This window comes from Natrix helvetica (assembly GCF_964273705.1).
Source record: "Natrix helvetica genome assembly, chromosome: Z".
Classification (NCBI taxonomy): Eukaryota; Metazoa; Chordata; class Lepidosauria; order Squamata; family Natricidae; genus Natrix; species Natrix helvetica.
In genome coordinates, this window is record NC_138554.1 from 1,076,911 (window position 1) to 1,103,803 (window position 26,893).

Here is a 26,893-nt window from a genome sequence, read left to right on the forward strand (position 1 = left end):
AACTTTGGGTGAGAGTGACCACGTTATATTTAACAGCGTTGGAAGGGACCTTGGAGGTCATCTAGTCCAACCTCCTGCCCAAGCAGGAGAGCCTACACTATTTCTGACCAATGGCAGTTCAGTCTCTTCTTGAAAGCTTCCAGGGGTGAAGCTCCCACAGTTTCTGAATAACCGAATAGTAACAGAGCTGGAAGGGCCCTTGGAGGTCATCTAGTCCAAAGGGCTGATTTCAACAAAGTTAAGAACTTGGGAAAGGATTCCGCAGGGGAAAATTTCCACAGGGAAAACAGCTCCAGAAGCATTGGAAAACTCTGGAAAATATAATAAACCCTCTTCATGTCATCAGAACATCACTGGTAACGTATGTGCGAGGACCGGTCATAAAGTTTACTTTTTTCACTGCGTCATTATTTCAAACGGTCATTAAATGAATGGTCCTAAGTCGAGGACTAGCTGTTAAAGCCAGAAGAGGAAGAACCTTAGGAGTGAGTCTTCCTCTCTGCGGTCCCCTCCTCTTCCTCCTTCTTCCCCCTCCTCCTCCCTGCCTTTTCTTTCTTTCTTCCTCTTTCCTCTCCTCTTTCCACTTCTCCCTTCCTCCTCCTCCCCTGCCACTTCCCTTCTTCCCTTCCTTCACTCTTCCCCTTCCCTTCTTCCTCCTTTCCCCCTCTTCCCAATGTTCTCCTCCTCCTCCTCCCACCTCTTCCCCTCCTCCCTGCCTCTTTTCCTCTTCCCTGAGTCTGCCTTTCCCCCTCCTCTCCCCACTCTTCCCTTCCTCCCCTCTTCCTCCTTTTCCTCTACTCTTCCCACTTGTCCCTCCTTCCCCCTGCCATTTCTTCTCTTCCATTTCCCTTCCTCCTCCCCTCTTCCTCCTTTCCCACTGTTCCCCTCCTCTTTCTCACCTCTTCCTTCCTTTTCCCCTCCTCCCTGCCTCTTTTCCTCTTCCTTTCTTCCTTTCCTTCCTCCTCTTCCCTGCATCCTTCTCTTCCTCTACTCTTCCCACTTCTCCCTCCTCCTCCACTCTTCCCTTCCTCCTCCTCTTCACCTCTTCCTCCTTTTCCCCTCTTCCCATTCTTCTTCCCCCTCTTCCTCCCCTTCCTCCTGCAGAGGCAATCCAAGAGGAGACTAACCGCAGCTCACCTTTATTGTCCCGTAACGCCTATTTACATAAAAAAAGAGACCCCGAAAGGCACCGCTTTGGCCCGCTGCCCCCCTCACCCCTTTAGGCACCTGGGCATTTGGTGAGGGGGGCTAGGCCTCCCCCCTCCCCATTCTTCCTGTCCCCAAATACAGCGAGCGTCCACGCAGGGAAAAATAAAACCTAAACAGTCCCAGCTAGCCGTGCTTATAAATTAGGAAAACTGCAGATCCTTGGAAGAAGGCGAGTTATAAAACGGAGCCCATTTGTGACAACGGGGCAGCCCTGTTGAGGTGTCCCTCCTCAAAGAGGACTAGCACCTTGTGTCCTGAGGTTCAGAGGAGGGCTGCGTCCCCAGGCTGGTCAACTGGACCACGGTCTTCGGTTCTCTTTGGCCAAAAGGAAGAGGAGGGGGCTGGCTGGCTTGGGTCTGGGCTGCCCCCTCCGTGCGGCCGTCGTCGTAAGTGGCTGGACAATCGGCCAGGAGTCCTTGGAGGGGGCTGGGGAAGGCCGGGGGGGGGGATCCTGGGCCACCTGGGCCCTCTCTGCCCTCCCAAGGGGCCTGCTCAGGTCCGGAGCCCCCGGCTGAGGACGTAGCGGGAGGCCATGGCCAAGTTCCAGCGGTGTTTCTCCAGGATACGACGACATTCGTCCCACGAGAGAGAACTCAGGTTGAAGAGCTGGTTGACCTATGGGAGGGAGAGAAGGAAGGAAGGGAGGGATAAGGAGAGAAAAAGGAGGGAGGGAAAGAGGGAGGGAGGAAGGGATAAGGAGAGGCAAGGAAGGAGAGGATGGAAGGAAAATGGAGGGAGGAAGGAATAGAAGGAAAAGGAGAGGGGGAAGGAAAGAAAAAGGGAGGGAAGGAGGAGGGAAGGAAGGAAAAAGGGAGGGAGGGAAGGAAGGAAAAGGGGAAGAAGGGATAAGGAGGAAAGGAAGGAGAGGATGGAAGGAAAATGGAGGGAGGAAGGAATAGAAGGAAAAGGAGAGGGGGAAGGAAAGAAAAAGGGAGGGAAGGAGGAGGGAAGGAAGGAAAAAGGGAGGGAGGGAAGGAAGGAAAAGGGGAAGAAGGGATAAGGAGGAAAGGAAGGAGAGGATGGAAGGAAAGGAAGGAAAATGGAGGAAGGAATAGAAGGAAAAGGAAGGGAGGAAGGAAAAAAGGGATGAGATGGAAGGAAGGAGAGGATGGAAGGAAAATGGAGGGAGGAAGGAATAGAAGGAAAAGGAGAGGGGGAAGGAAAGAAAAAGGGAGGGAAGGAGGAGGGAAGGAAGGAAAAAGGGAGGGAGGGAAGGAAGGAAAAGGGGAAGAAGGGATAAGGAGGAAAGGAAGGAGAGGATGGAAGGAAAGGAAGGAAAATGGAGGAAGGAATAGAAGGAAAAGGAAGGGATGAAGGAAAAAAGGGATGAGATGGAAGGAAGGAGAGGATGGAAGGAAAATGGAGGGAGGAAGGAATAGAAAAAAGAGGGAGGCAAGGAAGGAAAAAGGGAGGGAAGGAAGGGATGAAAAGGAAAAAAGGAAGGTATAAGAAGAGGATAGGAAGGAGATGGAAGGAAGGAGAGGATGAAAGGGAAACGGAGGGTGGAAGGAATAGAAGGAAAAGGAGAGGGAGGGAAGGAAGGGAAAGGGAAAGAAAGGAAGGTATAAGGAGAGGGAAGGAAGGAGAGGATGGAAGGAAACAGGGAGGAAGGAACGGAAGGAAAAGGAGAGGGAGGGAAAGAAGGAAGGAAAAGGGGAAGAAAGGAAGGGATGAGGAGAGGGAAGGAAAAGGGAAGAAGGGAGGAAGGAAATAAAGGAAAGGAAAAAGAGACGGAGACGAAGGAAGGAGGAAGGGAGGGAGAAAAGAAAGACGAAGGAAGGAAAAAAGGAAGGAAGAGGAGGGATAAAGGCCAGAAAGGAAGGGATGGATAGTGGAAGGAAGGAAGAGGGAGGAAAGAAGGAAGGGACGAAGGAAAGAAAGGATGATATAAAGAAGGACCCCAATCCAATCCAGGGTGCCACGCCTCCCTCCTCCCCTCCTGAGGCTCCCATAAGCCACCGCTGGGCATGGAAGGACCCCCCTCCCCAAAACCCCCTCCCAGCCGACCCCACAAGGAGCCCACCTTCAGCAGCTGGATGGTTTTGGGGAGATCCCAGGCGTTCATCCTCAGGGCCTCCAGGCACTCTTCCGTGGTCACCCCGTGGACCCTCTCCTCCACCTGCAGGGGGGGGGCACAAGGGGCAGCCTCAGCCGAGGGTCCCCTTCGCTTTTGGGGAGGGGGCTCTCAGAAGAAGAAGGGTTGCCAAATGGGGAAGGGGCTGCCCACCGTGGGCCCAGGGGCCTCCTCCTCCTTCAACGCTGGGCTAGTCCTTCTGATGCCACTTCTCTGGGACTACAAAACCCATCTCCACCGGGACAGAGTTCAGCAGGATGAGCTTCCCTCCCAGGCGGATGAAATTGGATACATTCGAAGAAAGAATCCCTTTCATACGGGTGGTCCTCGAACTTACGACCGGAATCGAGGCCAACCACTCCCGCCGCTAATCGAGACCGCGGCAAAGGGTGTTTCGCCTCGTTTCATCGCCTTTCGGGCCCGCAGTTAAGCGAAACGTGGCAGTTGTTAAAAAATGAGCAACACGGTCGTTAAGTGAAGCAGTGGCTTCCCCAGCGACTTTGCTCGTCGGAAGGTCACAAAAAGGGATCACATGAGCCCCCCTCCCCTCCCCCCCCCCGGGACACCACAACTGTCATAAGTACAAGTTTGTCTGAATTTGGATCATGTCACTAGCGGGATGCTGCGGCGGTCATAAGTGCAAGAACCGGTGATATGGGGCTTTCACCGCACCGTTGTAACTTCGAATGGTCACTAAATGAACCATTGTAAGTTGAGGACCACCAGTAAGGAATTTTTCCAAGGGCTTTTCCCACAGGTCTTTCTGAGGTCCGCTCGGCGAACATCCCCTGGTGGTCTCTTTTCCCTTCGTGGGAATCTTATTGGAAGCTGTTCAGTCCGCCTCCGATCCCTCCCTGGCCCCCTAACCCTGGGGAAAATGCCCCCCACAGGCAGCCCACATCCAGATGCGGAGGTCAAGGCCCAGATGGATGCCCTCGGGGTGCCCCCGTTGAAGCCGCGGGCATCTTACCTCCTTGATCTTCTTCTCGATCTCGCCCATGGTCAGCCTCTGCCCGCCGGGAGGGAGTGGCCCCCCGGCGCCTTTGGGTCCCCCCGGACGGACCCCCCGCTGGTCCTTCTCTTTGGCCCCCGCAGCTTCCGCCTTGGGCAGCGCCCAGGAAGGCAGTGCCGGGTTCGGGATGCGGGTGGCGGGCTTGGGGCTGCGGCTCTCCGGCTGGGGGGGCGACGGGAGCGGGGGAGGGAGGTCGCTGAAGCGGCGCTGGGCCCCCCGGCTGGGTCCCTCCATCCGGAAAGGGGGGAACTTCGGCTTGTGACGCAGGAGGGACCACTCGGAAATGGACTCCAGGCTCTTGGAGAGGCCTAGAGGGGGCGGCAGTGCGGGGGGGAGGTTAATAAAGGGGGGTGGGTGGAAGACCCCCCCCAACCCGCCATGAAGGGGAGGGGGAGACTCACGGGCCAGCTGCAGCAGCTGCTTGTTCTTGCTGGGACTCTGGGGGCCGAGATTCCCCCCACGCGGCTTCGTTTTTTTCCTAGGAGAAAGGAGAAAAACAGCAACGTTCCGTTTAGTGACGGCCGATTATCAGCAGTCCTCGCCTTGCAACCAATTTGTTTAGCCCCCAAAGTTACGATGGCAGGGAGAAAGTGACATCTAACCGGTTCTCGGATTTACGACTGTTTGAAGTTAGAATGGCACGCACAAAGTGACTTACAACTGGTCCTCGCACTTATGACCATTCAAAGTTAGAACAACACGGAGAAATTGACTCAAAACCAGTTCTCGCATTCAAAGTTAGAATGGCACAGAGAAACTGACTTACAACCAGTCCTCGCACTTATGACCATTCAAAGTTAGAACGGCACGGACAAAGTGACTTATGACCAGTCCTCGCACTTATGGTGGTTCGAAGTTAGAATGGCACAAAGAAAGTAATTTATGACCAGTCCTCACACATATGACTGTGGCAGCATCTCTGCGGTCATGGGATCAAAATTCGGGCGCATGGCAACCGACTCATATTTATGACGGTTGCATCGTTCCTCCCCTTTCTGGGCTCCCCACCTCGCTGGGGTGGTGTTAGCCCTACTTGCTGCAGCTTGGACAGAAAATGCAATACCACTGCTGGCCACTGGGTGGCAGGATATCCCCAAATATTGGATATTTGCTCTGCAGGGATCCTAAGACATTTTTTTTCCAATTTTAGTGTGTGTGTGTTTGTGTGTGTATTTCTCTGTATGTGTGTTTGTGTGTGTACCCACCCCACCCCATCTCTGACGTACTCCTCCTTGTGATCCGGAGACCCCCATCCTCTCTCAGGGTCGATATCCCCGTGACTCAGGTGAAGGAAGGAGCTTCGGATGGGGTGGCTGATCCGCGGTGCTCCAACAGGGGGCGCTCCTTCCTCGGCGGCTGCCACAACGGAAGAGGGGAAGATGCCCACTTTGAGCGTTCGCTTGTTCTGTCCTCGCCAGGTGGAGGATTCGGGGCTGGAGGGGCGAGAAAGGAGGGGGGATGAGAGGAATACACCCCCAGAAGTCCCTGTTGGGGTTTTTGGGACCCTCAGTTTTCAACATCTCGGACTACACCTCCCATCAACCTAGAAAGCCGGGGAAAGTTTTGGACGAGAGGGAATTGGTGGCGTTTTTTACAACTTGCAACATCTCAGCTAAGAGTCATGGACAAAGAAATAAACCAAGATTACTAGAAATTTGATGCTAGATAGATAAGAGATTAGCAGGAAGGGGGTTGGCCTAGATGACCTCACGGATCCCTGCCCTCCAAACAACTGTAGGAACAGAGGAAAGAAGAGAAATTGGATATTGAGGACTAGAAACTCGAAAAAGCAGGATGGAGCTGACGGGATAGGTTGGTTGTGCAATTGGGGAGGGGGCAGAAGGGGAGCAGACCCCTTCCCCTTCCCTCCCCCCCAAAAAATAGGATCCCGGCATCCTCACTCACCCGCCTTCGATAATAGTGACCGGGTCGTTTGCTTCCAGCCTCAGCCAGCCGGGCTCCCCAAACCCACGACTGGCCGTCATCTCTCTGGGACGGAGCTGCGTTCAAAAGAGACACGGCGTGGTGAAAAAAGATGTGAGAGGGCAACATCCCCGTCGCTAAGCGAGATGGCCATGAAGTGAGGTTCTGGCAACCTTTCTTGCCACTCTTGTTAAATGAACCCCAGCCGTCGTTAAATAAAAGCCACGGTTGTTAAGCAAATCTGACGTCCCCATTGACTGTACTTGTCAGAAACGTGACACCGGATTGCTGCGACCGTCATAAATATGAATCAGTGGCCAGGCATCTGAATTTTGATCATGTGACTGGGGGTCTGGCAAACTCCCTGCCTTCCGGATGTGTGGACTTCACTTCCCAGAGTTCATAGCAGAAGTAGTTAATGGACACTGCTAAGAATCCTGGGAGTTGAAGTCCTCATATCTATATACTCTAAAGGGACTCCAAACATGGCCCCTTTAAGATTTGTGGACTTCAACTCCCAGCATTCTCCAGCTCGCTGTGGAATTCTGGGAGTTGAAGTCCACATATCTTCATACTTTAAAGTCTCCAAACATGGCCTCTTTAAGATTTGTGGACTTCAACTCCCAGAATCCCTCAGCTCGCTTTGGAATTCTGGGAGTTGAAGTCCATGAGTCTTAAAGGGGCCCTGCCCTAAATTGGCTGATGCCACCTACCCAGCAGTCCCAACCTGGCCAGTTGCTGGCCAGAGAGGAATCTAGATATTCCGGGCACCAGGATGGCCTTCTCCCCCCCTGGCCCTGACCCATCCCAGGTGTTGTGTGAAGCAGGCTTTCCTCTCACCTCCTGCAACAGGTGGATGATTTCCCGGAATTTGGGCCTCTCTTCCGGGTTGTGAGCCCAGCATTTCAGCGCCAGGGCGTAGATGGTCCTTGGGCAATCTTCCGTCCTTTCCAAGCGCCCCCCTTCCCGGTCAATTTTGATCATGATCTGTGGGGAGGGACGGGGGTCAGGAAGGGGAAAGCAAACCTCCACTTGGAGGATGGAGGCGCAGAAAAAACTGCATCAAAAGTCCCTTTTTAATTTGGAAGAGAAATAATTTATGCTGCCTTCGTTGTTTTGATAAAAAAGGCCGTGAAGACGCCTAATATTCCTTCCTTCGCCTATTTTCCCCCCTCCACGACAACCCTGCGAGGTGGATTGGGCACCCAGCTTTCATGCGCTAGAACTCACCATCTCCTAGAGATTGGCCCACCGTCGTTCAGATGGCTTTCAGGCCTAAGGTCAGGACTAGAACTCCCCGTCTCCTGGTGAGTGGCCCAAAGTCACCCAGCCAGCTTTCATGCCTAAGGTGGGACTATAATTCACTGTCTCCCGGTGATTGGCCCAAAGTCACCCAGTCCCTTTTATGCCTAAAGTGGGACTAGAACTCCCAGTCTCCCAGTGATTGGACTAAAGTCACCCAGTCCCTTTTATGCCTAAAGTGGGACTAGAACTCACTGTCTCCCAGTGATTGGACTAAAAGTCACCCAACTGCTTACATGCCTAAGGTGGGACTAGAACTCCCAGTCTCCTGGTTTCTAGCCTGACGCCTCAATCACTGAACCAAACTGCCTCTAGATCATCAAACCTTTGCCCATTTTTATGCCTGGAAAAAAAACAACCAACAATTTATTGTAATGCCCCCTTGGCCTGGCCGCCATCTTGACTTTTTTGCCCTCCCTGGCAAAGCATCTCCGCTCCCCCTCAGCACCCTACCGGAAAGCACACTGCCTCTGAGCCATTCTGGCCCCGCAGCTGCCCGACCCTACCACCACCAGATTGCAGATGAGCAGAGCTGGAAGGGACCTTGGAGATCATCTAGTCCAACCCCTCTTGGCCTCACCTGCCTTCCCGTCAAGCCCACCCAGGGCTCCTCGCAGTAGGAAAACATCTCCCAAAGGGTCACCCCGAACATCCAGACGTCCGAGGCGCTGGTGAAGATGCCCAGGCGCAGACTCTCGGGGGCGCACCTGGAGGGGCAGCAAGAAGGAGGGGTGGGTGGGTGTCAGTTACCTGATGGGGCTTGGGGGGGGCGGCCCCACCCGCAGCTTACCTGGGGAGGGCAGAAGGGGGGGGGAGGTTAACAGCGCCGAGGCAAAATAAAATGGGCAAAGCGCAAAAGAGCAAAATTCAAAAAGGCGCCATCAAATTCTCCGCCCCAACCCTTCTGCAGGATGATTCAGCCAGTCCTCGACTTACGACCAAAACGGAGCCCCCCCCAATATATGTCGCTAAGCGAGATGTTTCTTCAGGGACTTTTGCTCCATTTTCATGACCCATTTTTAAAGCGAATCCTTGCGGGGGTTCAAAGGAGTGGCCTGGTCGTTAAGCGAAGGAGTCCTCGACTTACGACCACAATCGAGACCCCAGTTTCTATTGCCGAGGGAGAGAGCCAAGTCAGTTTTTGCCCCGTTTTGCAACCTTTCTTGACACCGTTGTTAAGTGAATCGCCGCAGTGGTTAAGCTAGTCAGGTGGTTGTTAAGGGAACTCTAGCCGAAACTATGCATGGAATGCGCTCCCCCCCCCCTTTTCCTCATCATGGCAACTTTAGGAGTTGACATGCGGCTCCCCTCACCTTCCAAAAGCAACCTGTGCAAAGCAAAAACAATTTTGAGTACAGGTATCGCGACATAACTTTTGGGCTCAATTGTGGTCGTAAATCGAGGACTGCTTGCCTAAACCACCAATCTTTCGTACAGCTTGAAATGTACATCAGGAGGAACAGAAATCAGAAGGGAATTTGCAAGCCGAGATTCGATCTTAAGCACAAACCAACCACGATTTGCAAAAGGGGTCAGTAAGAGGATGATCGGAGCATTTCTCTGCTCAGGGATCCTTCAGGGTGCTCGGAGACACCCCAAATGTTCACCCCACCCACCCCAGATCTCTCCCTTAAATCCTGGCGTGGCATATTCCTTCGTTCAGGTCTCGACAGCACATGGCAAGGCGCTAGTCCTCATGACCGCTGAGGGTTCAGCAGCCGCCCCAGGTGACAGGGGAAAGAGGCAGTGAAACCCTCCCCCACTTTGGGGAGCCTTACCAGGCGAACGGGATGCGCCGGTGGGCGGACATGACGTAGCGGTCACTCTTGCTGGACAGCGGGCGCATCAGGCCGAAATCGCCAATCTTGGCGTGGTCCTCGGAGACGAGGAGGATGTTGCGGGCAGCCAGATCCCGGTGGACGAAGAGCTTGGACTCCAGGTAAGCCATGGCCCCCGCCACCTGCACGGCGTAGCTCCAGAGCTGGTGCAGAGGGAAGGGCGGCTGGAGTCGGTCGTAGAGCGAGCCCAGCGCGGCCAATTCCGTCACCTGCCAAGAGAAAGGGCTCAACCGTGGCTCCCAGGCATCCATCGTCCCCGTCTTCTGAACCCCCAAATGACTCGGCAAATCTTCAGACCTTCCTGATCTTCAACCACCACCACTCACTCAGGGAAATCTAACAGAATAACAGTGTTGAAAAATACCCTAAAGGTCATCTAGTCCAACCCCCTAATCAGAATAACAGAATAGCAGAGTTGGAAGGGGCCTTAAAGGTCATCTACTCTAACCCTCTCCTTGGAATAACAGAATAACAGAGTTGGAAGGGGCCTCGGAGGTCATCTAGTCCAAACGCTTCCTCAGAATAACAGAGTTGGAAGGGACCTTGGAGGTCATCTAGCCCAACCCCCTGCTCAGAATAACAGATTAATAGAGTTGGAAGGGGCCTTATAGGCCATCTAGTCCAACCCGCTCCTCAGAATAACAGATGGAAGGGACCTCAGAGGTAATTTAATCTAACCGCTTCCTCAGAATAACAGAGTTGGAAGGGACCTTGGAGGTCATCTAGCCCAACCCACTGCTCAGAATAACAGAGTTGGAGGTGACCTCAGAGGTCATCTAGTCCAGCCCCCTGCTCAAGAAGGAGACCCTTACCGAATAATTAGAGTTGGAAGGGACCTTGGTGGTCATCTAGTCCAACCCCCTACTCAGAATAACAGAATAACAGGGAGGGGATCTTTGAGGCCATCTAATCCAACCCCCTCCTCAGAATAACAGAATAACATTGGAAGGGACCTTAGAGGTCATCTAATCCAACCCCAGAATAACAGAATAATAGAGTTGGAAGAGACCCTGGAGGTCATCTAGCCCAACCCCCTCCTCAGAATAACAGAATAACATTGGAAGGGACCTTAGAGGTCATCTAATCCAACCCCAGAATAACAGAATAATAGAGTTGGAAGAGACCTTGGAGGCCATCTAGCCCAACCCCCTGTTCAAGCAAGGAGATCCTGCCTACGCCATTCCAGACAAATGCTTCTCCCATCCTCCTCTGCAGGCGAGTCATTGTGGGGGGTCCCTCTTACCATCTTGAGGGGCTGGGTAAGAACCACGCCGTGGAGGCGGAGGAGATGGGGGTGATCCAGGCAGCACATGGCGTTGACCTCATTGAGGAAGTCAATCAGGGCCCCCGGGTCGGAGGAGACATCTGAACGCAGCGTCTTTGCGGCCACCGGGATCTGGGAGGAGGCAAAAAGACAGTTGGCTACCGGCCGGACGAGACCCGTCTCGGGGATGCCAGAGTTAAATTAAGGGAACACCTCTTGGTGTCCTTTCCCCTTTATATGCGGAAAGTTCTAGAAAGGGCAACGTGTGTGAAATACGACTGTGGCACAAGAACTGGTGATTCTGGTGGGCTGAGAGATCTCCGTTGGCCAATTGGACCCTGATTTTCTTTAAAAACCATTAATGGCTCAGCACTGGATCACCTGGTGGTGTCCTTTCCTTCTCTCGATATTCCTAGCTATTCTGATCTACAGAAGCCTTTCGGAAATAGAGGGAAGGCCCTTCTCCTGGGGGCGGGGGGCTGGGGGGGGGCTGGGATGCAGAATATGTTCCCTGACAAACTGCAGCTTCCCCTCCCCCCGCCCACCCAGGACAGACAGTCCTCGACTTACGACCGCAGCTGGAACGAGAATTTCCATTGCTGAGCCAGACGGTTATTAAGAGCATCTCGCTCAGTTCGACCATTTTTCTCCATACGGCAGTTCAGAGAATCCCTGCAGTTGTTAAGTGAGTCATGTGGTCGTTAAACGAACACAGCTTCAAGCAAACCGTCGTAGATACATGCCGGTTGCCAAGCGCCTGAATTTTGGTGGCCGAACGGTGGGTAATGCAGCGAGGGTCGTAAGTCTGAGGATGTCGTAAATCACTTTCCTTGCCATGGTCAGTTTGAACGGTCGTAAGTCAGAGACTGCCAGTAATGGGAACAGTGGCAAAGGACTGTCTCTTTGGCCAAGTTGAACCCAGTTTGCATTTTACAGACGATCCTCGACTTACGACAGCAACGAAGGCCTAAATTTCTGACGCTAAGTGAGACATTTGGGAAGCAAATTTCCCCCCCTTTTACGACCTTTCTTCGGTTGTTAAGGGAATCACTGCAAAGGTTAAACGAATCACACGGTCGTTAAGTGAATCTGGCTTTGTCCGAAGATCGTAAAAAGAGGATCGTGTGACCCCGGGACATTGCAGCGGTCATAAGGAGGGGTTAGTAGCCAACCGTCTGAATTTTGCTCATAGGGTTGCTTGCCACGGTCGTAAGTGTGAGAAACAGTCGTAAGTCACTTATCAGCGCCGTTGTGACTTTGAATGGCCACTAAGAGAACCATTGTAAGTCGAGGACTGCCTGTAATGACACGGGCGCCTAGTTCAGCCAGGCGCAGGCCAAGAAAGCTTAGCAGCGGATGGGCCAAAGGCCGGGCGCTTACCAAGGCGCCGCCGGGCGCGTGCCACTCGGCACGATGTACCACCCCGAAGCATCCGTCACCCAGCCGCTCGCAGATGCGGAGGTCCCACTCGCTGATCAGACACTTGAGGGAGGCGTCCGTGTCCAGCCGGGGAGGGACCGGGGGCTGGGAGTTGGGGGTCTCTTCGCTTTCGGGGCTTCGCACCCCTGTGAACATCTGGCAGGGGCAAAGAGAGAGAGAGAGAGAAAGGGCATCGGTGCCCATCAGGATGCCACGAAGCAGCTGCCCGCGGGAGAATACAGGCGCTCTAAGTGCCCAAGTCGCGACAGCTGGGGGCCGCTGAGGAGAGGCAGGAAAACGTCACTAACAAGAGTCGAAAAGCAACAGCACAACACAGAGCGTCCTCGAGTTACGACCATCACAGAGCCTGTCCCTCACGGTCGTCAATCCTAACAGTTGTAAAAGAGATCGTTCGTGTCATTTTACGATGTTTGGGGCAGCTGTCGTTAAGCGAATGCCGCAGTTATAAAGCGAAACACCCCCACGGTCGTTAAGTGAAACAGCACAGTTGTTAAGCATACCCAGAGTTCACTGTGGTGTGGTTTTCCCAAAAAGTGGGAGCAAGTGGATTAAAAAAAGAAAGGCCAAATCCAATCTCAACATCTGGCTGATTGTGCAACCCACTGCTTTCCCTTCTTAACACCATGAAACAGCCACATCTGTCTATCTTAGGGGCTTGGGAAGGTTGGTAAACAGGCCGAATCCAGTTTGAACATCTGGCTGGCTTTGCTACCAACCGTAATAATATAGTTTCCACTCTTAACACCACAAAACAGCCACATCTGCCTATCTTAGGGGTTTGGGGAAAGACTGGAGAAGTGAACAAAAATGCAATCAAAGCCAGCCTCAACATCTGGCTAACTTTGCAACCAACTTTAATAACCGAGCTTCCCTCCTCAGCACCATCCAACAGCCACATCTGTCTCTCTTACGGGGTTTGAGGAAGGACCGGAGAAGTGAACAAAAATATAATAAAATCTGAACATCTGTCTGACTATAATAAATAAAAATATTGCTTCCGTCCCACAACGAGGCCTTTTATTTAACACATCAAAGAAGCACATCTGCCCCTCTTAGGGGTTTTGGGGAGGACTCCAGAGGTGGATCTAAAAGGCCCTGAACATCTGCTGGCTATAAAACAACCTGCAACAACCACAAAAACAATAACACACAACGTTTAATTAGCACGTTCTAAACTTCCTCCCAAACCGCAGCCAGGAAGGGCATATTTCCGTCGCCAAGCGGGCAAGGGGAGCCAGCTCAGCGTGTTTCGGTGCCCTCCAGGGGCAGCCGGCGACGGTTGGCGGAAGGTCTTGGAGGCAAGGAAGGACATGCCAGTGCCGTGTCTGCCGCCAGCATGCCATGAGGTCACGGCTCAAATGGCAAAGTCTACGGGGCTAGGCCAACTCACTGTTGCGAATGCCACGGTCGGCTCCAGTTGGGCAACGGGGTGACGGGAGGGGCAGGGGGTTGCCTGGGCTGGCTGAGATGGGTTGTTTTCTCGCAGACGTCTCGTGACCCGAGTAGGGAACAGCATCAGTGCTAGAAGGGAAAGGGGTGGGTGGGTGTTTTTGTAGCACTGGTGTTGTTCCATAGTTGGGTCGTGAAAGGTTTGCAAGAAAATAGCCAAGCTCAGAGACCACCTAGGACCCCATAGTCCTCCTCCTCCTCCTCCTCCTCCTCCTCCTCCTCCTCCTCCTCCTCCTCCTCCTCCTCCTCCTCCTCCTCCTCCTCCTCCTCCTCCTCCTCTCCATAAACCCTATTCCCTTCTAGCACTGATGATGTTCCCTAAATGGGTCATGAAACGTCTGCAAGAAAACTACCAAGCTCAGACAGCACCAAGGACCCCACAGTTCTCCTCCTTTTTCTCCTCCTTCTCCTCCTCCCCATAAACCCCTCTTCCTTCTAGCACTGATGAGGTTCCCTACTTGGGTCACAAAACGTCCGCAAAAAAACCTCCACCCAGGACCCCACAGTTCAACCCCCGCGCTACAAAGATCCTCCTCTCTTGTCAAGTGGGGGAATCACCTCCGCCCCCCTCCCCAAATAAACCCACCTGTCTTTCACCTCTCCAAATCCACCCCACGAGAACAGCTGGATTCCCAAGGCTGCAGAAATCCCAGGAGGGGGACGTATTTTGCGAAGCCCCCCCCCCGGCCTGTCCCTTCGAGGGAGGGTCCCACCACTCACCTTATAGACCCAGGACTTGGGGCGCTGGCTTTGACCCTTCCGACGTTTCAAGGCCTCTTCGAGCCGCCGCTGACCTGGAAGATAAAAACACTGAGTGGCGGGACGATGCCTCAGTCCGGGGGAAACCCGAATTCAAACCCGAATCACGGTTGCAGGTAAGACCCCTTTGCCTCGATGGGTGACTTAAGTGGGGGGGGCTTCGTGATCTCTTGGAAATGATTCCCATATAATATTCCTTTCTATAGGCCAAATGTGGCCCCTTTAAGACTTGTGGACTACGGTTCCCAGAATTCCCCCAGCAGCCATTTTGCCTCCACTCTACTGAAGTGAAGATATATTACATCTACTGCCGTATTCCCACCATCTATGATTAAGAAACTAAGAAAAAAAAAACACGATAAAGTTGTCTATTTATCTTTCTTCTTGTCCCATCCATGCTGAATTCTGGGTAAATCTCTGCTGGCTGAGGAATTCTGGGAGTTGAAGTCTACAAGTCTTAAAAGGGGCCAAACAAAAGGGGGGGGAGAAATTATCAGAAAGGGGAGACCTTTACATATTCAATATAAATAGACACTTGTCCCTTTTGAGCCCCTGTATCATCCTGTATTATATACCAGGCACCTTCCCCAGATTTTTCTCTCTGGTGCTCATGAGGACTAGAAACTTGTGAGAGATGGCATCTCTGAGCAGACTCCTCCGTTACAGGCATCCTTCGACTTGCCACTGTTTAGCAACCGTTCACAGATTACAATGGCACTGAAAAAGGTGATCTATCTATCTATCTATCTATCTATCTATCTATCTATCTATCTATCTATCTATCTATCTATCTATCTATCTCTGTCTACCATCTTTCTCTCTCTCTCTCTCTTTCTCTCCATATCTATTATCATCTATCTATCTATTATCATCTATCTATCTATCTATCTATCTATCTATCTATCTATCTATCTATCTATCTATCTATCTATCTATCATCTTTTCTGTCTATCAATTGATCATTCTCTCTCTCTCTCTCTCTCTCTCTCTCTCTATCTATCTATCTATCTATCTCTATCTATCATCTATCTATCTATCTATCTATCTATCTATCTATCTCTATCTATCATCTATCTATCTATCTATCTATCTATCTATCTATCTATCTATCTATCTATCATCTTTTCTGCCTATCAATTGATCATTCTCTCTCTCTATATATATATATCTATCTATCTATGTATCTATCTATCTATCTATCTATCTATCTCTATCTATCATCTATCTATCTATCTATCTATCTATCTATCTCTATCTATCATCTATCTATCTATCTATCTATCTATCTATCTATCTATCTATCTATCTATCTATCTATCTATCTATCATTTATCCATCATCTTTTCTGTCTATCTATCAATCGATCATTCTCTCTATATCTATCTATCTATCGATCATCTATCTATCTATCTCTGTCTATCTATCTATCTATCTATCTATCTATCTATCTATCTATCTATCTATCTATCTATCATCTACTTATCTATCTATCTATCTATCTATCTCTATCTATCTATCTATCTATCTATCATTTATCCATCATCTTTTCTGTCTATCTATCAATCGATCATTCTCTCTATATCTATCTATCTATCTATCATCTATCTATCTATCTCTGTCTATCTATCTATCTATCTATCTATCTATCTATCTATCTATCTATCTATCATCTACTTATCTATCTATCTATCTATCTATCTATCTATCTATCTATCATCTTTTCTATCTATCTATTGATCATTCTCTCTATATCTATCTATCTATCTATCTATCTATCTATCTATCTATCTATCTATCTATCACCACTTTTCACACTTATGACCTTTGCAAAATTTGGATGCTTGGCAACTGACTCATATTTATGACCGTTGCAGCGTCCTGGGATCACACGATCCCCTTTTGCAACCGTCCACGGGGAAGCCGGATTCACTGAACAACCGTGTGACTAGCTTAACCACTGCAGTGACTCGCTTAATGACGGTGGCCAGAAATGTCGTCAAACGGGACAAAAACTCACTTAACAATCGCCTCGTTTAGCAACATAAATTGGGGTCCTAAATTGAGGACTACTGCTATGTTTCTTTATTTTAAACATAGGCCCAATTTTGAATTCCTATCTCATCCTCCTTTTGTACCCCGCACCTCATGAGGACTAGAAACTTGGGAAGTCTTGCGAGAGGCGCCAGCTCTGAGCAGAGTTACCTCGCACTACCCCGCATCCACGACCCCGCGCTCCCGGCCTCACCTGGGCGCCCCATGCCGATGCGGTCCAGGTCGGGGGGCTTGACGTAGTCGAAATGGCTGGGGCGGGTGACGTGAAGCTCATCCCGGATCCGGGTGTAAAACTGCTCCAGTTGGATTTCGCTCAGCAGCTGCAGCAGCCATTCAGTCCCGTCGTCTGGCGCCATCGGGGGGGCGGGGGTGGGGGGGACTACAGGGGTGGGGAGAAGAAATAGACAAACCTCATATTAGGGGGGTGAAAGCAGCAGCCACATTTGCGGGAGCAGTGCTCAAAAGGGAGTCGAGAAGTTGTTGCCCAGGTCAGATTCACTGATTTCTATCAGTTTCCAGACTTCTCCTGCTAGGCATGCAGCTTGGCTCGCTGGCTAGAGTGATCTTTTTCTCTCTCTTTCTTTTAGTAGATCTGTGGTCAGCCCACAGATTGGCCAAGTGAAAACTATTATGGCGACTTTCTCTGTGGTTTTGCAGATGCACTGCAAGCAGAGATAAATCCCTTCTGTGGGCAACCTAACTTGGCTAAATAGTTTTGTGTTGTGTTGGGTTCTGTTCTCTATTTCAATTTTCAATTTTCTGTATCCTATGTCCTATTCTGTTCTGTGTTTTATTTTCTATTCTGTTCTATTCTCTATATATTATATTATATATGTGTGTGTGTGTTGATAAATAAATAAAGGGATAATATTATATTCTGTTCTATTCTGCATTCTGTATTCTATATTTGTATTCTGTGTTCTATTCTATTATATTCCCTATTCTATTCTAATTCTCTATTCTATTCTGTTCTATTCTTTATTCTAATTATTCTATTCTATTTCTATTTTGTTCTGTTCTATATCTTATTCTATTCTATTCTATTCTATTCTATTCTATTCTATTCTATTCTATTCTATTCTATTCTATCCTATCTATTTCTATTCTATTCTTTATTCTAATTCTCCTATCCTATCCTATCCTATCCTATCCTATCCTATCCTATCCTATCCTATCCTATCCTATCCTATCCTATCCTATCCTGAATTCTATTCTCTTCTGTTCTGAATTCTATTCCATTCTATTAGATTCCTTAGCTGGTATCTGTGAGGAATTATATCTTCCATCGCCATGCCTTCATTAGAAACTTGCCGTAAATTTGCCCTCACAGTTTGAAAAAATTTCCAGAGTGTGTTATTTTTATTTTCAGTCCAGGAAACCACTTGTCATCCCCGAGGGGGGGACAAGTCTAAGGTTCTAAGTCTAAGAAATAAATAAACATCTCCTCTAGATAATGCTAGCCAGCCAAAGTGGAAATGCCAGTGCAAAGGGGATTGCTGGGGAAGGGGCATCAGAGGGGATGGGGGGGATAAAAAAAAGTCAAAACGCTCCCCCCTCGAGCCCCTGTCTCTTTTTTAACAGAATAATAGTGTTGGAAGGGACCTTGGAGGTCTTCTAGTCCAACCCCCTGCTCAAGCAGGAGAACCTACACCATCCCAGTCAAATAGCTGTCCAGTCTCTTCTTGAAAACCTCCAGTGATGAAAGCACCCACAACCTCCAGTGGCAAGGAGTTCCACTGGTCAATTGCCCTCACTGTTAGGAAGTTTCCCCTTGATCAGTTTCCCTCCGTTGCTTCTTGATCTGCCTTCTGGGGGCTTTGGAGAATAAATTGACCCCCTTCTTCTTTGGGGCAGCCCCTTAAATACTGGAAGATTGCTATCATCTCACCCCTAATTTTTCTTTTTTTTCCCCAAAAAACTTTTTTATTTATTTTTAATTTTCAAAACAAACATAAAAATCCTCCTTCTTTACATCCTGTAGAAAGTGTATCAGTTGGTTACAAAAGGTTTTTGTGCATCTCTTCTACCGTCATCAAGTATAATTCATATTAACTCTAGTATCTTAACTCAAATGTTTATACATATCACCATCATCATACCTCCACTTTTATTTGACTATGATTGTTTAAACGTCCTTCATCATAAAATATAGCAAAATGTAATACATAACCACATACTGGCATTTCATTTACTTATTTATAAAATCCTCCATTAACATTAAATCCTTATATCCTATTCTAGCTAAACTTCCATAATATTTAATAACAGAGTTTTCTAATCCTCCTTTCCAAATCGCTGTTTGCAATTTACATCCGATTTTCTTATATTATACCCATACATATATATAGATTATTATTATTATCCTTTCTTTATTTGTCTATATCCTATATCATAACATTTTCCCTCTAATAATCAAAACTTAACTGTGTATAATTTAGTTCTTTTTTTAAAATTGTTATTATTATTATTGACCTTTATATATAATCCAAAAGGATTTCTAGCCTTCCCTTCACGGGTATCATTCAATATTCATATCCAATTTTTCTTTTCTTTAGACTGGACAAACCCAAATCTTGCAATTGTTCTTCATATGTTTAGTCTTCAGGTCTTTGATCCTCTTAGTTGCTCTTCTCTGCACTTTTCCCAAAGTCTCCACATCTTTTTTGTAATGTGGAATTTGGTGTTTGTGTGTGTGTGTGTGTGTGTCTGTCTGTCTGTCTGTCTGTCTGTCTATCTATCTATCTATCTATCTATCTATCTATCTATCTATCTATCATCTCTCTCTATCAATCTATCTATCTCTATCTATTTATCTATATATCTAGCTATCATCTCTCTCTCTCTCTCTCTCTCTCTAATCATGTGCGGTGAGGTTTACAGCTGGTGAGGCTGGTGATGTCATCAGGAAGGCGGGGAATGGGACCACGTGTGCTGGAGCCTGAGGCTGCCTCAGCCTCAAGCACACGTGATCCCATTCCCCACCTTCCTGAGCGCGCTTCGACGGCTCGCGTTCCGTGATCCCCAACAGCAGCTGCTTTTCTGTGCGTCTGGCGTTTAGGACATCCGGCTATCTACCTAAATGCCAGACGCACAGAAAAGCACTGAAAAGCACTTCGCCTCCAAGCCACTTCGTCTTGATGATGTCGCCGACATCGCTGCTGGGCGCAGCCGGACGGAAGTAACCAGTGGCGCTGAGGAGTCCGGGCAGACGAAAGAGCGAGCGAGCGAGCGATGGAGGATCAGGCAGCCTGATCCTCGGTCGCTCGTCCGCCGGACTGCCTCGACGCCACTCTCGCTACCTCCGTCCATCCGCGCATGGCAGCTGCGGCGACGTCATCAAGCCCCTGCCACTTCTGGACATCTATTGCAGTCGCGAGGAGCGCGCAAAGTACAGCGGAGGCAGGAAGGTTATTGCCGCTTCCGAGAACCCTCCTGCCTCCGCCGGTTGCCCAGCTGGCACTGCCCCGCGTGCGCTCCTCCTCCTCCCTCCTCTTCCTCTTATATATATGAAACTCCCTTGTGGATATTATTATTATATATTATTATTTCATGATGAGAGGTGAGGCTCTGCCTCCCCTGCCTCCAATGACCGCACGTCCCCGCTCTCTATCTATCTATATATCATCCATCCATCTATCTATCTATCTATCTATCTATCTATCTATCTATCTATCTATAGCTATCATCTTTGTCTGTCTGTCTGTCTGTCTCTCTATCTATCTATCTATCATCTCTCTTTATCTATCTATCTATCTATCTATCTATCTATCTATCATCTATCTATCTATCTATCTATCTATCTATCTATCATCTATCTATTCTATTCTATTCTATTCTACTCTATTCTACATCATATTGTAAGTAAACACACACACACAAACGCGTATATACATATATTACACACCAGGGTTCTGAAGGAACTGGCAGACGAGATCTCAGAACCACTGAATTATATCTTTCAGAGATCCTGGAGCACCGGGGAACTACCAGAGGACTGGAAAAGAGCTGATGTGGTTCCCATCTTCAAAAAAGGGGGGGAAATAGATCCAGGAAATTACAGACCTATTAGCCTGACCTCAATACCAGGAAAGATTCTGGAAAAGATAATCAAGCAACGAATTAGCTAACACCTAGAAGTAAACAAAGTAATAGCCCAAAGCCAACATGGGTTTGTCAAAAACAGATCGTGCCAGACTAATCTTATTGCATTCTTTGACAAAGGGACAAAATTAGTGGACCAGAGGAATGCCGTCGATATAGTTTACTTGGACTTCAGGAAGGCATTCGATAAGGTAGACCATAACCTACTACTAGATAAAGTAGAAGAATGTGGGTTAGACAGCATCACCACCAGATGGATTCGTAACTGGCTGACCAACCGCACTCAACGTGTAGTCCTCAATGGAACTGCATCTACATGGAGGGAGGTATGCAGTGGAGTCCCCCAAGGCTCTGTTTTGGGCCCAGTACTCTTCAACATCTTCATCAATGATTTGGACGAGGGAATAAATGGGGAATTCACCAAATTTGCAGATGACACCAAGCTGGCAGGAATAGCCAACACTCCAGAAGACAGGCTGAAGATACAGAAGGATCTTGACAAACTTGAACATTGGGCACTATCTAATAAAATGAAATTCAATGGTGAAAAGAGTAAGGTTCTACATTTAGGCAACAAAAACGGAATGCACAGGGACAGTATAGGTGGTACCTTGCTCAGTAGTAGTAACTGTGAAAGGGATCTTGGAGTCCTAGTGGACAACCATTTAAATATGAGCCAGCCGTGTGCAGCGGCTGCCAAAAAAGCCAAGACAGTTCTAGGCTGCATCAACAGAGGGATGGAATCAAGATCACGTGAAGGGTTAATGCCACTTTATACGGACTTGGTAAGGCCACACTTGGAATAAGGCATTCAGTTTTGGTCACCACGATGTAGAAAAGATGTGGAGACTCTAGAAAGAGTGCAGAGAAGAGCAACAAAGATGATTAGGGGACTGGAGACTAAAACATATGAAGAACGGTTGCAGGAACTGGGTATGTCTAGTTTAATAGAAAGAAGGACAAGGGGAGACATGATAGCAGTGTTCCAATATCTCAGGGGTTGCCACAAAGAAGAGGGAGTCAAACTATTCTCCAAAGCACCTGAGGGTAGAACAAGAAGCAATGGGTGGAAACTAATCAAGGAGAGAAGCAACTTAGAACTGAGGAGAAATTTCCTGACAGTGAGAACAAATTAATCAGTGGAACAACTTTCCTCCAGAAGTTGTGAATGCCCCAACACTGGAAGTCTTTAAGAAGATGTTGGATAGCCATTTGTCTGAAACGGTATAGGGTTTCCTGCCTAGGCAGGGGGTTGGACTAGAAGACCTCCAAGGTCCCTTCCAACTCTACTATTGTATTGCATTGTATTGTATACATACATACATACACACAATATGGTATAATGTGGCTTTTTAGAAGCCTTGTGGCCACCATCTTGTCTTTTTTTTCACCCTATCCCCTTCTCGCCTTACCCAGCCTTCTGAATCTATCCCACCCACCCCTAATTTCCCTGCATGGGAGCCCCCTCCCCTGTGAAGTTGGCCCAGCCTCAAGCAAACATGGAACAGGGTCACTTGGTCCTATTAACACTGGACACCGGTTTGTTTGGGGAGGGGTGGTGGTCAAGGGGCTTGGTTGTCTTTGCAAAGAGGAGCAGGGGAAGGGGCCGCCAGAGGTTCCCCCACCCCCCTTGAGCTCCTGTATGAAAAGCAGCCCAACAACCCTCTCTCATAAGTGGGGGGGATGAGGGCTGCCCCATCTCTCTCCCCACAGGGCTGGGGGCGGCTAAAAGAACCCCATTTCTTTTGCAGGAATGAGGAGGAGGGCTGCCCCCAGAGGGGTGGGGGGGTCTTCCTCCTGATAGCCCTGGCATCTGGCACCGGCCCATCGCCCCTCTCCCCCTCAGCACCCCCTTACATACACCCCCCACCCCCCACCCCCGTGGCAGGGGTCCTTAGCCCAAGCCACCCACGTGTCTCTGTGTGCCAAGTGGGCAAACCCCCCCCTGCCCTCTCCCATTCCTCTGCCCCCCCTCCCAACCGCCCCTTTGCCAGAAATTGCCACAAATTGCAAATGAAAAGGAATTTAATCCCGCTAATGTGTCAAACCCCCCCCCCCCCGGATGATTTGGCTCTGCAGGAGAGGCCGAAGGCATAAGACACCCCCCACCTCCCACGGGGACCCTCTGGATGCCTCTGATTTCGTTTATTTCCTGTAATCCGCATCAGAGAATCAGAGTTGGGGCTCACTCAAGGACATGTAGTCCAGCCCCCTGTTCATGCAAGACCCACTCAAGATCGGAGACTTCAGCTCCCAGAATTGGAGCTGCAGATATTCTCTTGGGGGGGGGGGGGAGAGCCTCCCAGAATTCCCCAGCCACCATGCTTTAATATAATCTGGACTTCAACTCCCAGAATTCCCCAGCCACCATAGTTTAATATATTTAGACTTCAACTCCCAGAATTCTCCAGCTGGCATGTTTTAAGATGTCTGGACTCCAATTCCCAGAATTCCCCAGCCACCATAGTTTAATATATCTGGACTTCGACTCCCAGAATTCCCCAGCCACCATGCTTTAAGATGGCTGGACTTCCATTCATCCACCTGCATCTCTTCCGTTTTCCCTTTCACAAAAACTGTCCCCTGGGTGGTTTTCTCAAACCAGATCCTTCTCGTCTCGACCCATTTAATTTCATTTATTGAATTTTATTCAATAATGAAATTATTTATTTCTCGCAATGAAGGCACCGCTCCCTCCCAGAAAAAAAAGAGCATTAAAAACCATTTTAAAGCGTGAAACATTTAAAATGTTTACCTTTACATTTAAATTTTAAAAGGGCAAGGGGTGTTCAAACTGGACATGAAAAGAGAATTCTTGCCACCGTGGAGGGTCAGAAAAAAATCACATGAAACTGGCCGTCCTCGACTTACAGCCATCCGTTGAGCGACCGAAGTTTTTGACAGCCCCGGAGAAAGCGACTTACAGCCAGTCCTCGCCTTTACAATGGTCATTATCGTTTCCCTAAAATCATGCGATCAGAATTCGGACGTGGGGCCAACCGACTCGTATTTACGACGGTCGTCGCGTCCCGGGGTCACATGATTCCCTTTTGAGACCTTCTGACAAGCCAGGTCGATGGGGTAGGGGGATGTTGGGGACGGACACCGGATTTGTTTAACGACCGTGTGACTCACTTAACGGTGATTCACTTTACAACGGTGTGCCTGTGTTGTGTTTTGCTTAACGAGCCTGGCAAAAATGGCCGCAAAATTGGAGGCAACTCACTTAATAACCAACTTGGTGAAGAATGAAAATTCGGGTCCCAATTTTGGTTGTAAAACGAGGACTACCCATAGCTCCTTTTCTGCCTAGGAGCACAACTTTGGCCAGCTACTGACTCCTGATTTTCTTGGCTGCACCTGTACAAGGGGGTCCTCGACTTAAAACATTTCGTTTAGTGACCAAAGTTATGATGACACTGAAAAAGGGGCTCAGGGCTGTTTTTCACACTTACGTCATGCGATCAAAATTCAGACAGTGACTCACATTTATGATGGTCTCCTTTTGTGACCGTCTGACAAGCAAAATCCAGGGGGAATCCAGATTCACTTAACAACCGGGTTACTCACTTAACAATGGCAGCAATTCACTTAACGACAGTGGCAAGAAAGGTCGTAAAACAGGGCAAAATTCACTTAGCAACAGAAACGTTGGGTCTCAATTGTGGCCGTAAGTCGAGGACTATCTATACAGAATGACTCTCTCCTTTCCACAAGTTCAATACCAGGCAACCTTTTGAATAAGCATCATTTTTAAAAATTATAGAATGATTAATTGAATTAACCAGGGAAACTCCTTGCCACCAGAAGCTGTGAGTGCTCCAGCCTTGGAGGTTTTGGGAAAAAAAGCCAGACTGGACAACCTTTTCACCCAAATGGTATAAATTGTCCTACCCTGAACAAGGGCTTGGACTACAGCTAGTCCTCGACATACGACCGCAACTGAGCCCGAAGCCTCCGTTTACGAAGCGAGACAGTTATGACGTGAATTTTGCCCCATTGACCGCGTCGTTAATGGGATCACTGCAGGGGTGAAGTTAGCAACAGCGTTACTAAGCGAATCCTGCTCCCCCGTTGACGGTCACAAAAGGGGATCATCTGAATCCCCGGGGGACACTGCGACCGTCATAAATACGAGTTCGATGCCAAGCGCCTGAATTTTAACCCCCGAGGTGCCTCAACGGTCGGCAGGGTGAAAAAGCAGACCGCCAATCCATTTTCCCCCCAGTGCCGTTTGTGACTTCGAACCGTCACTAAACGAGCTGCCGTAAATCAAGATGACCTGTCTAGGAGACCAGCCGGTGAGGACTCTATGGTCTGTCTTCTAAGCCGAATAGTGTTGGATTTTTCCAGGGCGGGGGAGGAGCGCTTCAAAGTGATCTCTGACCTCACCAGCCGCCGATCCAAATGGATCCCCGGGATCCATCTGGAACCCTCCTTTCTTCTCCACGGGTCGGCCTCAGTTGTCTCCATCTGCACAATGGGTGCATTTTTGCCCCCCAGGCCGAAGTGAGGCAGAGAAAAGGCAAATATTACAAACCTAGGAGAGGGGAAATTAAAGGAATGCGTTGTTAGGGTGTGTGTTTGTGTGTGTGTCAAACTCCGAAGGCGCCTTGGGGGGGGATGGCACGGAGCCAAGGCTGGAGTCACCCACGGAAGAACCTGGGGGGGGTGGCGGGGGGGGAAAGAAATGTCTCCTTCCCCTTGCAAAACAGGGCTTTTATTTGGCCCTTCTAATGATTACCTGCCCCGCCAGGTGAGCCAAAGTTCCAAAGTGGGGAGGTGGAAAAAATGTTTTTTTCTTCCCTGCGTGGAAAAAGTCCTGGAGGGCAAAGGAGAACGGGGAGGGGGGGAGGAAGGGGGAGAGGCAGGAGGGGAAGGGAAGGTGAGCAGAATTCCTGGGGGGGCGGGGTGGGGGGGTGGGAGAGAGACAGCGTAGAAGCTGAGCGGGCCAGATTTCATTTCTTAATTAAGAAATTTAGAGATCAAATGGAGGGAGAAAGAAAAAGAAAAAGAAAAAGGAAGGAAGGAAGAAAAGGAAGGGAGGAGAGAGGGAGGGAGTAAGAAAAAGAAAAAGGAGGGAACGAAAGAAAGGAGGGAGGGAGTAAGAAAAAGAAAAAAGGAAGGAAAGGAAAGAAAGAGGGAAGGAGGGAAGGAGGAAAGGAAGGGAGGGAGCAAGAAAAAGAAAAAAGGAAGGAAGGAAGAAAAGGAAGGAAGGAGAGAGGGAGGGAATAAGAAAAAGAAAAAGGAGGGAAAGAAGGAAGAGGGAGGGAAGGAAGGAACGAAATAAAGGAGGGAGGGAGGAAGAAAAAGATAAAGAAAAAAGAAGGGAAAGAAGGAAAGGGGGGAATAAGAAAAAAGAAGGGAAGTAAGGAGGGAAGGAGGGAGGGAACGATAGAAGGGAGGGAGGGAGGAAGAAAAAGAAACAAGGAAGGAAGAAAAGGAAGGAACGAAAGAAGGGAGGGAGGAAGAGAAAGAAAAAAGGAAGGAAGGAAGCAATGAAGGACACACACCTGGCCGTAGAAAGCGAGAAAGGACCCCCCCCCTTCGGAACTTTTGGAGGGACTTCTCTGCCCCCTCCCCCATTCTCTGCCCCCCCCTCACCTGCGATCCGCGGAGAGAGCTTCGCTCCGTCTGTTGTGGCAACCGACGCTGCTTTCTTCTCTCTCTCTCTTTCTTTCTTTCCTTCCTTCCTTCCTTCCTTCCTTCTTTCCTTCCTTCCTGGACGGGCAGCCAAGGGAGGCGGGCGGCTTCCCCACGCCTCCCCCGCGCCTCACCTGGCCGCCAGGTGGGAGGAGGCGGAGGCGGGGTTGGGTCGGGACGAGCCGCGCGCCCGGGGGCCGCCGCCACTTCCCACCTGGGTGGCACAGGTGAGGCGCCAGGCAGGTGAGGGCGAAAAATGAAAAACCCCGCTGGCCACCAGCTCCCTTTCTCCCCCTCCCGCGGGGGGTCTCTATCTCTACCTGGAGACCCCCGGACCTGCCTCGGCGGGTGTTTGATTTGTGCGTTTTGTGTGTCTTTTCGTGTGTCTGCTTTTGTGTGTGATTGCGAGGGTCTTCTTGCCCGGCGTGTTTGTTTTGGGGTCTGGTTGGGGATGGATGGATGGCGCTGCGCGGGTCTGGGGGCTACGGAAAGCCGGGGGAGAGGATGCGGGAGGGCTGGGTGGGCGCTTGGGGAGACCCCCCCCCCCACACGACACGCAGGAGCGCGGAACGTAGGGAAAGGGAAGAAGGTTGGGTCAGAAAGGGCGAGGGATGGGGTGGGGGGAAGGGAATTGGGGAGATTTGCCCCTCGAGGTGGTTTTGGGATGTGGGGCTTCTTGGGGTAGGGACTCCTGCTTGAGAGTGAGGGAGGGTTGGACTAGATGACCTCTAAGGTCACTTCCAGTTCTGTTATTCTGCTATCCTTCCTTCCTTCCTTCCTTCCTTCCTTCCTTCCCCTCCCTCCCTCCCTTCGGGTTCAACTAGATG

At 49.6% G+C, this 26,893-nt stretch overlaps 1 protein-coding gene across 1 annotated transcript; it reads right to left on the bottom strand.

Moving 5' to 3' along the window:
• Positions 1-1,551: 1,551 nt before the first annotated feature.
• On the bottom strand, positions 1,552-26,487 carry LOC309382105 (non-receptor tyrosine-protein kinase TNK1-like). Its single transcript, XM_081933580.1, has 14 exons — positions 26,028-26,487; positions 16,516-16,701; positions 14,232-14,305; positions 12,003-12,197; positions 10,602-10,754; positions 9,299-9,567; positions 8,101-8,227; positions 7,059-7,205; positions 6,201-6,295; positions 5,522-5,728; positions 4,697-4,773; positions 4,254-4,603; positions 3,233-3,328; positions 1,552-1,824 (listed from the first exon to the last, which is right to left on the bottom strand). The coding sequence occupies exons 2-14, from the start codon at positions 16,676-16,678 to the stop codon at positions 1,702-1,704; spliced, it is 2,076 nt and encodes a 691-aa protein (XP_081789706.1). The 5' UTR covers positions 16,679-16,701; positions 26,028-26,487; the 3' UTR covers positions 1,552-1,701.
• Between the last annotated feature and the right edge of the window lie 406 nt (positions 26,488-26,893).